The sequence below is a fragment of the Tenrec ecaudatus genome, chromosome 9 (assembly GCF_050624435.1).
Source record: "Tenrec ecaudatus isolate mTenEca1 chromosome 9, mTenEca1.hap1, whole genome shotgun sequence".
NCBI lineage: Eukaryota > Metazoa > Chordata > Mammalia > Afrosoricida > Tenrecidae > Tenrec > Tenrec ecaudatus.
This window is the reverse complement of record NC_134538.1, coordinates 114,887,138-114,901,627: the sequence shown is the minus strand read 5'-3', so window position 1 is coordinate 114,901,627 and position 14,490 is coordinate 114,887,138. Positions and strand designations below refer to the sequence as shown.

The window sequence follows — 14,490 nt, the reverse complement described above, 5'->3', positions numbered from 1 at the left end:
CTAAATGAGCATCCTAAAGGGAAACTAAATCTGAAGTCATTGATTTCTCATACACATTTATGTTAAGATTTTATAAATGCATACATGGAATAGATTTTATTGATATTGAAGCTTTGGCATCTTTTAAAGTTGGAATTAAAATAACAAACGTGATTATTTGGGCTTATATAAACTTAGACAAATTTATAAGCATATTGAAGAGACATATTTGTGATGGCTTCCTTATGTTATCAACCCACATCCAATCTAAAAATAGTTGTGATGCAGCAAATCATAAAAACTACACTTCTAATGATTTCTTTTTAAATCACAACTATAGTGATGTATAAAATCAGTACTAATAGCTTTATAAATTAATAGAACTACAATTGTTTAAAAATAAACCACTATTTTATAAAAATAATTTATAAAACCAGTGTCAGCAAAGTGGACCTGGGGGTATGGTCAGGTAAGCCTTGGACTGCCGACCACAAAGTCTAGGGTTCGCCCAAGCATAGGCTCCTGGGAGAACGGTGAGGCGACCTGCTCCATGAGGATTTACAACTGTGGAAATCCTGTCTAGGGCTGCGTTGCTCTGGAATCATCTGGATGGAAATGGGAATGTATAGATTTAGTACTAATGAGATATTGTAATTTGCTTCCAAATGTGTGTATATATATATTAATATATCTTTAACTAAACGTAGTCCCACATTTATAACAGAATATAGCACAAACTGAACGTTTTAAGTGAAGGATACATGGGCCTTATGAACTTAACAAATTGCTGTGAGCAAGGGGTGTGTTCGTGTGGGAGAAGGGCTTTTATTTCAATGTCCAGTCTAGTCTCTCAAGAGCCCTGCTGGGGGGCGGTTACACATGCAGCGGGACTAAGACGGGCTTTGTACTCCAGGAAGCAGTGATCATCTCGGAGGCCCACAGGGGATCACTAGGATGGGGTCACTAGGATGGCAGTGAGTGGATTTGTGAAAGAGGAGTCCTGGTGGCATCTGGGTTTGCACTGGACTCTAATCACAAGGTCAGCAATTGAAAGGAGAAAGATGAGATTTTCTGCTCTCTCGGAAATCCAGGAGTGACCCTGTGAGACGGCATCGAACTTCCTCATAGCACTGCCAGGGCGGATGCCTTTAGGGAAGTGGACCTGACCCAACTCACTGCCATCGAGGCAAACCTTACTGCCCCTACAGAACTGGATAAAACTGCCCCTGTGAGTTTCCAAGGCTGTAACTCTTTCTTTTTTCTTTGTTAAATCATTTTATTGGGAGCTCATACAATTCACCACAAGCCATCCATCCATCCATTGTGTCAGGAACATTTGTACATGTGTGGCCATCATCATTCTCAAAACATGTGCTTTCTGCTTGAGTCCTTAGTATCAGCTCCTTATCCCCCCTTCCACCCTCCCTCTCTCATGAACCCTTGATAATTTATAAATAATTATTATTTTTCATATCTTACACTGTCCTACATCTCCCTTCACATACTTTTCTGTTGTCTGTCCCCAAGGAGAGGGTTATAATTAGATCCTTGTGATCAGTTCCCTCTTTACCCACCACCTTCCTCTTACCCTCCTAGTATCAGCACTCTCTTATTGGTCCTGAGGGGTTTATCTGTTCTGATTCCCTGTGTTACCAGTGTTACCAGCTCTTATCTGGACCAGTGTACATGCTCTGGTCTAGCCAGATTTGTAAGGCAGAATTTGAATCATGATAGTGTGGGTGGAAAGGAAGCATTCATGAACTAGAGAAAAGTTGTATGTTTCATCGTTGCTATACTGCACCCTGAGTGGCTCTTCTCCTCTCTGTGACCCTTCTGAAAGGGGATGTCCAGTTGTCTACAGATGGGCTTTGGGTGTCCACTCCTCACTCCCACTCATTCACAATGATATGAGTTTTTTGTTCTTTAATACCTGATCCCATGGACACCTCGTGATCACACAGGCTGGTGTGCTTTTCCTTGTGGGCTTTATTGCTTCTCAGCTAGAGGGCCACTTGTTTATCCTCTTGCCTTTAAGACCCCAGGTGCTATATTTTTTGATAGCCAGGCACCATCGTCATTCTTCATCACATTTGCTAATGCACCTACTTTGTCTTCAGCTATCATGTCAGAGGTGAGCATCATGGAATGCCAGTTTAATAGAACAAAATGTTCTTGCATTGAGGGAGTACTTGAGTGGAGGCCCAATGTCCATCTGCTACCCTAATACTAAACCTATAAATATATGAACATAGATCTATTTCCCCATCATCATATATATATTTACATATGTACATGACTGTATTTAGACCTCTATAAATGTCCTTTGTCTCCTAGTTTTTTCCCTCTATTTCCTTTTACTTTTCTCTTGTCCTGCTACCATGCTTAGTCTTTATTTGGGTTTCAGTAATTCCTCTTGGTTACATTGCCCTGTGTTAAGCCCTACCAGGTCTCCTACACCCTTCTCACCACCAATTTGGATCACTTGTTTCCTTGTCCCTGGGTTTGTTAATGCCTGCTTCCTTTCCCCCACCTCCCCCTCTCCATGTGCCCCAGAACCATTGGTCCAGTTGTTTTCTCCTCCAGATTGTTATCCAGCCTATCTTATCTGGATAGACCCGCAGAGATAATAATATACACAAAAACAAGAGAGAGCAAAACAAACCAACAAAATAAAAACAACAACAACAAAACTAATGACAATTTTCTTTTTTTAAAGCCTGGAAATAGTTCAAGGTCTGTTTGCTGACTTTTAGGAGTGTTTTCCAGGTGAACGACGAGGTGCCATGCCCTGGCCCCAAAGTCTATTATTGGTACTCCCTCGGGAATTCCTTGCTCTGCTCCCCTGGCTGTTCTGTTGCCCGCCCTTAGTTTAGTGGGGTGTAACTCTATGTGAGCAGAAAGCTTTCCTCCTATGGGGAGGTTGGTGGTTTAAGTGGCTGACCTTGCTGTCAGCGCCCAGGCCTTGCCCACGACATCACCAGGCTATCCGTGTTTTTTCTTGCAGAGTATTGGAACAGTTTAAAGTGCCAAGTCTTTAGCGCGCAGCTCAGCACTGTAACTCCGGCGGCATCTAAGTGCACTCAACTGTTATTTAAATTTACTTTGAAAACATTTCAAACATCCCTTCTTTCATGGATAGTCTTTTGTCATGTCTTTTAATACGTGACGTTTGTAATACTGCGATGTCTTTTTGCTATCTGTGAGGGACTTAGTTATAATTATTATGAGAGTGTTTGTTTTTGGTTATGGATGTGCAGCAGTAGGACGTCTGTTTTCAGCAAAAGGAACTGGCGCTCCTGGGCGCTCTGCATGTATGCGTCATCTCAGGAAAGGCTCGCCATCATTTCTGCTTCTTGTGGCCATATTTTCCTTCCTTGCTTCCCTAGACATATGTGGATGTTCAGATAAGTAAGAATGTGCATTTTACTACCGTTTTATTGACAATATCTTCCGATTGTCCCAACCTTAGAAACTTTAACAAAATATTGTGAAATCAGTTACTATCAGTTAAGATTCCAAGTTCCACGCCATTATTTAGCAACAATCGCTATTCCAAGTGTTTTTCATCCATTAACTCATGCCTGGTCATCAGAACAACTGATTGAGGGTAGAACTATTATTATTTCCATTCAAAAATTGGGAAATTTTCAGCACAGAGTGATAAAGTCAGCTGTCTGCTGCCCTGGGTGACGGCCCAAGTCAGGCGGCAAGCTTGACAGACGCCAGGCTCCCAAGGCCTACCCTAAATGTTACAAATAACACCCTATCATGAAAAGAGCTAAAAGTCACCTTGTGAAATAGCAGCACACATGAGGTTTTCCCTAATGTGGAAAATGTGGTCAATCTCTCTCGTAATCAATCTATTAGGAACACTTTTATTAGAAAATTTATCTGATGGTTTCTTTAATTAAATCCTAACTACTGTACTTCTCCCATAGTCATTGATTCAATTCAGACGCATAGCAATCCTATAGAACAGGGTAGACCTGTCTCTAGGGGTTACCAAAGCTGTAAATCTTTACAGAAGTAGGAAGCCTCATCGTTCTCTCCCAGAGTTGATGGTGATTTTGAACTGCTAACCTTGAAATTTCCAGTCCAATGAGTAACCCATTACACCACCAGGGATCTGATTAGTACCGTACTCACTGGAATTAACTTTACACTTAAATAGCACATGTTTTTAAATCTAGGCTTGGGTATTTACTGAGTCCGCTGTCTATCTTTAGGAGCCCTGCGGGTGTGGTGGCTGTGCTTGGGCTGCGATTCCAGTGTCGGCAGTTCGAAACTACCAGCGGCTCCACGGGAGAAAGAAAGGGTATGCTGCTTCCCTAAAAAATCACAGTTCCCAGACCCACAGCAGGACGCTGTGCGTCAACGTCGACTGAAGACAGTGGGTCTGGTTTGTTTGGCTGCCTAGTTTAAGCCACATTTAAAGATTTTTACGTGATATTATATTCTTAAACCTACACATTTTATAAATGCTTGATGCACTAATACATTAAACAGTTATTGGTTGCTCGAATGAAGACGAAATAACTTGAGGAGAATTTCAGACTAGTTCATTGTAGTAATTTGCCAAATGGGAGTTATACAAAAAACACAGCATGACCAAAACTACCATTACTAGGAACATTTATTTCATGGTTTCAGATGCTGATTGACTTTTTTGGACTATCTCATATTTCCTCAGAAAAGCAGCAAGCAGTATTATCATTGCCTCTATTTTATAAACTGAAAATGTGTGATGACGTGACAGAAAGTAAAACATCTCAATATCAAAGTAGCATGTGGAGGTTCTAGCGTACACATTAGACCATTCAAATTCAGAATCGGAGAAGAATATTCATTAAGCGGCTCCTGATTCAATACCTCCTATATTCTACCGAAAGGTGCTACGGGCTTGTGATAAACATATTCATGCATGTACAGTGGCAGCACATCCAAGAGCTTCAACGGGGAGAACGTATTAAACCCACTGGGAGAATGAAAAGGTTTAATGGTTGTTTAGGATCGGGGCATTCACAGAGGATTCGATTATCAAAGATTTGACAAGCAGAGAAGTGTGGATTTATGTGGCTTGTAAATGAAGAGACAGAGATGACTTTTGAACTGGAAAGTGTTGTGATTGAGAGATCAGGACTTATTTTAGGGAGACCTCTGCCAGTGGTATCTGAAAACCAAAGTACATACAGTTTACTGTATGAGGTGATTCGATGGGAAGCAACCAAATCAATAACTCTGGGATTAAAGGACATTTTAATGATCAAAAACTACGTTCAGAATTCCTTTTTAAATTGTAGACATCATATCTGGATGTAAGGATTAAGTCAAATGTATTTACAAAAACATAATATAATATGCATAATATAAAACATAGTATAAATACCATACTATATTATTACACATCAATAAATCTCTTTGATCAAGGATTACACATAACAAAAGAATTGAAGTAAATATATCCAGCAACATGCTTTACCTATACAGAAAGCTAGCTTACTTTACAACTGTCTTTCCATTAGCGTTCACATGCCCTTTGAGACCTGCTAAGTGAACCTTCCATTCCGAAAGTATCTGAAATCTTCCCTCTGAAACATTTGTTCCAGGATACTCTTTTAATAGGATAGCATTATTATAAACATATTCCTGGGGTTCATAATGATTAGAACTTTACAAGTGACTTCTTCTCTTTTTTTTAAATCAAAACTCTCCATGCCATTGAAATTCAATAGGATTGTTTCCAGTCATTCAGTTTTCTGTGGTTAAAATCCTTTAATTCCCCAGCCCCTGCTGTTGGGGGCTCTAGTCTCATCACACTTAACCTCTGCCTAGGCTTCTCAGAAAAGAATTTGTTTCACTCCATTCAGAGCTTCAATAGTTGAGCAAGCCACACGCAAGTGCACACTGGTCTTTTACCCCAGCACACTAATCTGATTGTTTTTCCACTCTACAAACTCTGGGTCAACAATCAAGCTGCCGCCAGAAACTAATTAATTTGCAAACAGGCTTCTGTTTTCACAGAGGGAAAGCTTTTGAGAGCCATGTCAGGGAGGCCGGTCACACCATGGTTACACACATTGTCATGGCATCCACTTCTCTGGGTAAATCTCCTGCTTGATGTCACTGCACACATGAGCCCTGATTGCCCAGTCAGCAGTAAATCCCTATTGAGGCCCACTGTGCTCTGAAAGTCGCGGCTCCACCAGGGGAAATTGGTACAGACAGGCTCTGTATTCATTACGCTGATGGTGAGGCCAGAGGGAAAAATGTCCGAACCAAGAGAAAAGGAGAAGTTGGTTTGAATTTAAAGACTTATCCGAATATTCAACATGAAATTCTTTTAAGGGACTATAACACCATTAGTTCCCATGTTAATTCCTCCATAGGCAATAATATCTGTGAAGACTGTCCTATTTGAAAGTTGTACAATTTATCCTCTTCTAATTTTATTTTCAAGCATACACTAACAATGTGATTCAGTTAGAGTTCCTTAAAGCTTGAAAACAAACAAACAAACAAACAGACAATTTAGTTATCAAACAGATAGACACTACTGGGTTCATTTTTCCCACAAGTGTTTATTTATTTTTCATTAGGGCACTATGATTTCAGATACAACAGGTTAAAAGTGATTATCTTCATTAAGTAACATGTGAGGAGGAAATTGACCAAGGGAAAGGAGAATTATATCAGGGCACATTTGGACAAATTCTAGTTCTCTAAGGGGAAAAAAAACATGTTGTGAGTGTACTAAGTATATCAGCACTTGGACATTCATGGTATATTTTTGTTTTTAAAAGGGGCTATCCTTGAATGGATGAACATTATTCAGTAGGATTAAAAGGGGAATATATATACACACACACACACACACACACACACACACACACACACACACACACACCGGTAAGAGACTTTAGAAGAAACAAAGCTAGAATAACTATGTTTTGTTTAGCTATAGATAGGAATTCTTCTTTAAAATATTTAAGTGTCTCAGTGTAATTCCAGGAAGAATATCTAAGTATAGGCGTTGTTATTTGTGTCTGTACACCTGGCTGCAAATGACTAGAAATTCCAGCTCACAGTGAATGTGATGTGAAAGGCAAAAGTCTGTGTCCTGATCCTCCTTTCACAGTCTTGGAAACCCAAGAGACTTCTCTGTCGTTGCTATTTTCTGAACTGAGTGCTTACTAGTCTTCTGTAAAACACAACCATAGAATAAAGGCTAGAGGGCTTTCTCTAAAAGTCAGCAAAAAAAGTCAGTTTATCTGAAGCCATAAACCAATCCAATATGGCATCATTAAGAAGTCTGAAATTACACAAAGCTGGAAATATTTCACTTAATGAAAAATATCCGATGATACTCTGACATATGTGTGCTTCCAAAAATTACATTTAAGACAATATACCCGAAGAGCCGTACACATGATTTGAGAAGGGGTATTTGGTGCTACGTAGGTTTAATATGTGCCTTCATGATTTATTGATAGTCATATTTCCAGATCCATCATTTCTAAAAATGCACCTAACGGAGCAATTCACCTTTGAGAAGAACGTAACACAGCCGCGTGCACTGGCATCCAGGAAAGCAGGCTGATTTCAGCCGGGGCAGGCGATCCCGCTACAGCGCTAGAAGCAGGAGGCAGTGGAATGAAGATGTGCATACCATTTCAATTACAGGAAAAAATCACGCTGGTTGGTCTGTCCACAAGCACGATCCTTTCAGGAAATGCCACTAAGAGAAAACAGGTCTTCCTGCAGTAAGTGGGAAGGTCCCACATGCCGGGCGCTGTAATTGGGGCTGTTTGTGTGTGCCGGCCTTGGCTCGCTCAAGATTCCATGAGGTTTCGCATATTAAACTTGACTCCAGCTGCCCTTTCACCCTAACTCGAATGCAATCACTGGCAGCACGAGTCTGATGACACTGCCATGCTGCAAAGGCGCTAGAGGACACAGATAGAATTGGCAATTATTAAGCACTTACCGAGTGCCAGGTCGGGTTTCAACCCAGTTCATTCTGGTTTGACCCTCTGCTGAGAATTTGCATTACCGCCCTAGATAACCCTGTGTCAGAATCTATATTTTAGCAGTCTCTAGGTGGCTCCCACAGGTCCCGGGGCCCTTCTTATATGTACATACGAATCTTGTTAAAACATACATTCTGGCTCAATATAGCTGGGGTAGGGTTGGGGGGGCAATGGATAAAAATTCATAGCAGAAGATCAAACTGGAATGACCTGGTTTAAAGTGCTCTGGTGTCAAGAACTTGATTGATGATTTTTATACATTATCATGTGTTCATGTTTTTTTTTCACAAAAACGTTCTGAAAAAAAATTTAAATTAATACGAGGCTCTGATTTAAGGTGCAACCAAGTTATTTCAATCTAATGTGCATGTTTTGTGTACAGTCCAGTCATCTCTGACTCACAGCCCTCCCGATGTGGCAGAGTAGAATTGCCCATGGTGTTTCCTAGGCTGGGCTATTTAGGGCAATAGAGTGCCCATGCTTCTTGTGTGTAGCCTTCCCCCCCCCCACCCCCAGGTAGGTTTGCCAACCTCTCAGTTAGCAGCCAAGTGTTTAATCCTTGTGCTACCAAGACTTCTAAAGAATGTCTCACTATCACCGTTGAGTGGATTCTGACATTTAAGGGCCCTAAAGAACAGTGTAGAACTTCCTCTGTGCGTTTCTGAGTCTGTAAGTTTTTACAAGAGCAGAAAACCTCATCTTTCTTCCAATGAACAGCTGGTGGATTTGAACTATTGATCTTGCAGTTAGCAGCCGGACTCATTCACCACTATGTCCTCAAGGCTATTTCTTAAAACACACAGTCTCTTTCAAATGACTATCTCAATCTTAGTCCAAAAGGTAAACAGTACTGAAAATGATTCCATCAATAAGTAAATTTGAGCTAGATCTACCAAGTGGATAATTTAAAAAAATAGCTCGGTATCAAATCAGCCAGTAAAAATTCTGAAATAAAATTTGTTCTAACCTTCAGAGACTTTAAATTAAGGGCTACTGTAAGTAAGGACACAGAGCAATTACATTAAAAATCAATAGTCTCGATTGCTCTTGGATATCTTCACTCAAGTGTTATTCATTCTTCATCCATTGTTTTGAAATGAAATGGAACTTCAAGCTTTATTGGCACTTTTAGATTCACATTTTAGTGACTAATTATGAAATTAATGAAACCCCATTTAAAAAGATCAAGATATTTTAAAATTCGGTTCCAGACTGCTCTTGTATTTGCTATTTTTCTTTAGGAGAAACAGAAATGAGTGTTCATCTGAAACAGGCCAACTGATCTTTCTAATGGAATTGAATTGATTTGAAAAGAGTCCTGTGCCAAGATTAATTTTAATCGCCCTGAAGACCCTTGAAACGGCCCCTTGCAAGGTCATTTTTCACTTCTGGCAGGCACAGATGACTGTGTGGTGTGCACTGGTGCCTCAACACTCATTTGTTTTATGCATGCACATGTAAACATTATGTTTCCAATTTTATCCTGGAATGGTATTTAACTCCATGAGGCTCGTGATTCAAAGTCCCTTGGTCCTATCTCCAACATGTCTACATCCTCCATCCTGCACCAGTTCTGGTTTCTGCACCCTGTCAGATGTAGCCTCCATGCTAATTTGGAAAACTCAGTTCTCACGTTTAGTGCTGAGAGACTGATAACTGAATTCTCACACGAACGACACATTTTCAGAGATGAAGTACAGAGCTGTGGACAATGACTGTATTTTCCCACAGTGTAAATTCTTCAGCCTCAGCTGTCAACATGTGTGTGTGCTGCACAAAGCCAGCCTTCACTTGATGGCTTTTTTCTCCCCAAACCATAAAAAATGAAATGGATACTACACACTCCCTTATGCTAGTCCTTCTTATAATGAGGTTTATTTTTCAGGGACAGTGAAAGCTTGCATCCCCTTCAGGGTTCTTCGTAGATCAAAGTCTCCTTTTTTCCAAACAAAAACAAAATATTTTTCCTCTCACATAAATTTTCCAGTTTCCAGAGAGAGCAGATATCAATGGTTAAAGGAGTTTCTTCCTACTGATTTTGCTTTCTTGCATATGAAAGATAACTGGGGGTGCGGAGGGGGGAAGGAGAAGACACCTAAATTTTATAGTAAAAAGATTTTGAAAACATTATAATTTTATCTGCATAAAAATTGTGGTCAATTGGAATTGTGTTAAGATAGATAATTTTGGAGCATAAAGAAAGTTCATGGAAACAGTGAATTAAATAAGATAATAGTATTTGCCCACTAATTTTTTGAAGGTGTGCTCTCTGCTGAGCGTAACAGAATATTGTAAAATGAAAAGATAAATTAAAAACAAAACAGGGAAGCCCAGTTGTTTCCAACGTTATTATTTAAAGAAAAGTTACATTTAAGGTGAGTCTATGAATACGTATGCGTTATTCATAGGTGAAAAAGAACAAAAATATTTCTGGACATGAAGGCTTCATGTTGCCAATGAGTGTGGTAATTTCAAAGAACAGTAAAAGTAAACACTTGCAGAAGTACATGACTAGGACAGTGACTGGCGTGTATGTGTGTGTGTGTGTTTTTTTAATTCTAGAAGCTAATATTGACTTTTATCATAGTAGGTGTAAGTCAGATGTAAAGTGACTATGCGTGGTATTGGAGTTGAGAAAACAAACACTACCCGGTTATAGATTTAGACACATGAAATGTCCTACCAATACACAATTAAAAGAAGGGTTCCGGAGAGCTTAAATGAACACATTGAAAGACCCAGTAGAATAAATTAGCAGTGAAGAAGAGAAGAAGGCAGTGAAAGAAATGTAAATTAGGTAAATTTCTGGAAGAACATCAATGCAATTAAGTAATGGCAAAGACAGAAGCACTAGCTTGGAAGCCCTGAGATACATCCTTCTCACTAATGCATAGAACAATCGAAAGTGTCTTGGCAGGAGGGAGGAACTATTGACTGAGCTACGTTGAGGTGTGTTATGTGTTTTGAATAATCACATTATAATATGAGGCAATAGCACATAAAACACATGGCCCTTTGAATTAGCAGAGATAGAATTGTCCAGATAAAGTATTTTGATTTTTCTCTACCAAGTCAACAGAGAACAGAAATAATTAAATAGTGTTTGAGTTTGTCCAGTACAAAGAACAGGCAAAGCACATTCCGTGAAAGTTCAGAGTGAGGTAATCAAGTGTCTTACTGAGAACATGGGTTCTCTTCTTATTAATGAGTCATGTGAAACTAGGAAAAAGTTCAAGGTCTAAGAGATTGGGCAGCTTTAATTTATAAAGTTAAAGACAGATATAAATAATCACTAACTGCGAGGTTATTTGGGGAATATTTATTAAAATCCTTTATGAATTTAAAATTAAGCATTTAAAATTTACTTCTTGTCAGAGGGGAAAGAAAAATGATTTGTTGTAAAAGCTGAACATCAAATTTATTTTAGGTATATACATTTTATGATGTGGCTAAATGACATGTTATATATAATATCTATCTATCTATCTATCTATCTATCATCTATCTTTAATGTGAGAGAGAGGGGAAGAAAAAGAAAGGAGCCTGGTTTTGAGTTGGGCTGCCATCTGCATGGTTAGCAGTGCACAACCAACAGCAACTCTGTGGAAGAAAGACTCGACTTTTTCTCCCAGTAAACAGTTAAGGATCCCCGCTCCTCCTCCCCCCACGTACACACACATAGGAGATAGCTATGAGCCAGCATTGACTCAATGGCGGTGAGTTTGGTTTGGCTAACGCGCGCGTGCACACACACACACACACACACAGCAGATATTTCTGGTGGTACAGTAGGTTAAGCATGGGCTGCTAACAAGGTCCATTTTTCAAACCTACCAGCAACACCATGGAAAAGATGAGGCTGTTGGCTCCTGTGCGGCTGTAGCGTCTGAGAAACCCCAAGAAACAGTTGTACTCTTCCCTTTTGGGTTGCTGTCATTACAGACCCACTCCATGGTAGTAAGGGAATAGGGGATTTCAAGAAACTGTGCTCTTACCCCAAACCTCTTATTAAGGGATTAGGTAAGATATTGTTCTTAATTTCCTAATCTATAAAATGAGAATGGTTTGGAAGGATAAAGTAATATAAAATGAAATATTGATGCAAAACTCTTCAAAATGTGACAACATTAACAATGTGATATTATTTTCAGTGCTTTGATTTTACTTAAACAATCAGTAGCTAGGAGGGCACTCTCAAAAGATGTGGAAGAGCAAGACATCTACATTGTGAGATTTGTTATGGTATCTCGAAAAGTCAGGATGGATGATGAGTCAGCTTATCTTTTTGTTCACACACACACCCGCCCCCGCCACTGGCTCCTTTCTGTGTCTGGAGGACCACGTCTTTCCATAGCTGCCCACTGAGACACTTCAGTTTTGGCACAAAGCAAGTATTATCCTGTATTTTTAATCTCTCTTTTTGTCCGGTTTTCTCACACCCACAGTTCCCAAGTCACCACTATCATGTAGCTCACCAGCATAGCAAATCTCCAGCTACAGTCTACAACGATGCAGTACAGTTACTTCATGTTACGAACCGGCCTTACTGGATAGACCACTTACCATTGAGCCACCTGGAATCATGCTGCTCTGTTCTGATGGGGTGGTGGTGTCCAAGAGTCCTGAAGATAGCAAAATCTCGCCCCATGAAATCAGCAGCAGTGCCAGAGTACAATTCTCCATCTGTATTGTTACAATAGGAAATCAGATCCACACAATGTAATTCCATTAAAGCATGAAAATTCAAACCACACCAAACCAAACCCAAAGAGAAACTTCAGGTTATAACCATGCTTCAAAGAAAACAGAAATGATCTCATCATTGTCTCTCACCTGTTACTATTATTAAAAGCTCTACTTTATATCAAATAACCATTCACAGACTATTTGACACATGCTACCTAGTAGCTTAGGAAGCTGCAAAGAATCAGAATCCTCATTGTTGTTGCCAGGTGCCATACAGCCAGTTTGGACCCACAGCAACTCTGTGCACAACAGACAGAAACGCTGCCTGCTCGGCGGTCTTCTCACGATTATTCCTGTGCTTGAAGCCATGTTGCAGCCACGGTGTCCGTCCATCTCAGTCGGCCTTCCTCTTTTTCACTAACCAAATCATGGAATTCTACGCCTTCCCATTATAAAGTGCAATCGTCTTTCATACATTGCTCTTATACATGTCATGCTACTCTGGCCCTAATATCCCGATTTAGTAGACTCAGGGATTTATCACTAGCTCCTGTTGTGTAGTTCTTATTTTAATAGAAATTAAATTTCGAATTATACTTCTTTATCCATGGATGTGAATCATATAACTTTAATAGGTTTGATATTTTCTTTGCTAAACTTCCTCTCGCATTTATTCTTTCACACTGCACTGTAACATATCAAGAAGGTGCGTTCTAACTTGACGTCATATAACATTAACTCAAGAACAAGTAGCCTCAGATAAAGCAGAAATGTATTTAAAAATAGCAACAACTGTGAAAACGGAGGTAATAATGACTACCGAGTTATAAAAACTGAGCTTGTATCTTGTATTTTTGTGAATTACATATATGGCAATCCATTTTTTTTCAGTAATTCATACCTATTTAAATTAACTCTAGGGGAGGGTTGAAATGTGGGAAAATCATAATCAGAGGGTAAGGAGTTGAAGGAGACAAAGAAAGGGAGGGAAAGATAAGTTAATATTTACTGAATACCGCTCCATGCTTGTCAGGCAGCCAAGGACGGAGGTCGACAGTTTCAAAGTATCTCATCTGGTTCTATTAAGAACTCTGTGATGTAAATCCTGCTGTCCATATTTCAAGAAACAGAAGGCTGCTCAGCTAATTACTAGGCAAGTCAAGGTGAAGGTTCAAACTCAGGCTTGTTTAACCCCATGTCTGTTACAAGGCATCCCCTCAATAATTGCAATTTGTGTACATTAGGTTTTATTTCCATTAAACAGTAAGTGCTCCATATTATAGTTTAATCCATGATAGTTTACATATATACAGTGAATTATTTTTAAAGCAAAACATAATCTATGAAAATTTCCCCTACAGTTCCCCAAATTATAGTGAATCTGGATATATGATTGATATTGAAATGAATATTTTATTATTTCTGTAGTCACAGACTTGAAAAATAGGGAATAAAAAGGACATACATAAATGATAACATATGCATTTTATATAACACTTCTATTTTCAAAGAAACTTCATATGTGCTAGATAAATGGAAAATACAAATATTCTATTAAAAAAGCATATGGGCCATTTTATTCACTTGATTCCTTATATAATAGTGTTTATTTACATTTCCAATTACTACTTGCAAGTAAGGGGTTGGTAATAAAGATATACCTAGTGGTCTGACATAAGTGATTTTTTTAAGGTTGATCCTACACTTGTCCTGTTGACTGGCTTTGGAGAACATCCAGAATAGAGAAGCAGAGAGCAGGACCGACATTGAACAATGCCCAGTTCCTGCTTTCAGAATG

The 14,490-nt window shown here is 39.3% G+C and overlaps 1 protein-coding gene across 2 annotated transcripts in view; it reads right to left on the bottom strand.

The window, feature by feature from the left end:
• SEMA3A (semaphorin 3A) overlaps positions 1-14,490 on the bottom strand; it is a 240,247-nt gene that overhangs the window by 80,962 nt on the left and 144,795 nt on the right. For both annotated transcript variants that reach the window (XM_075558474.1, XM_075558473.1), the window contains one exon: positions 12,570-12,689. In XM_075558474.1, coding sequence (XP_075414589.1) covers positions 12,570-12,689 — 120 coding nt within the window. The remainder of the gene's footprint in view (positions 1-12,569; positions 12,690-14,490) is intronic.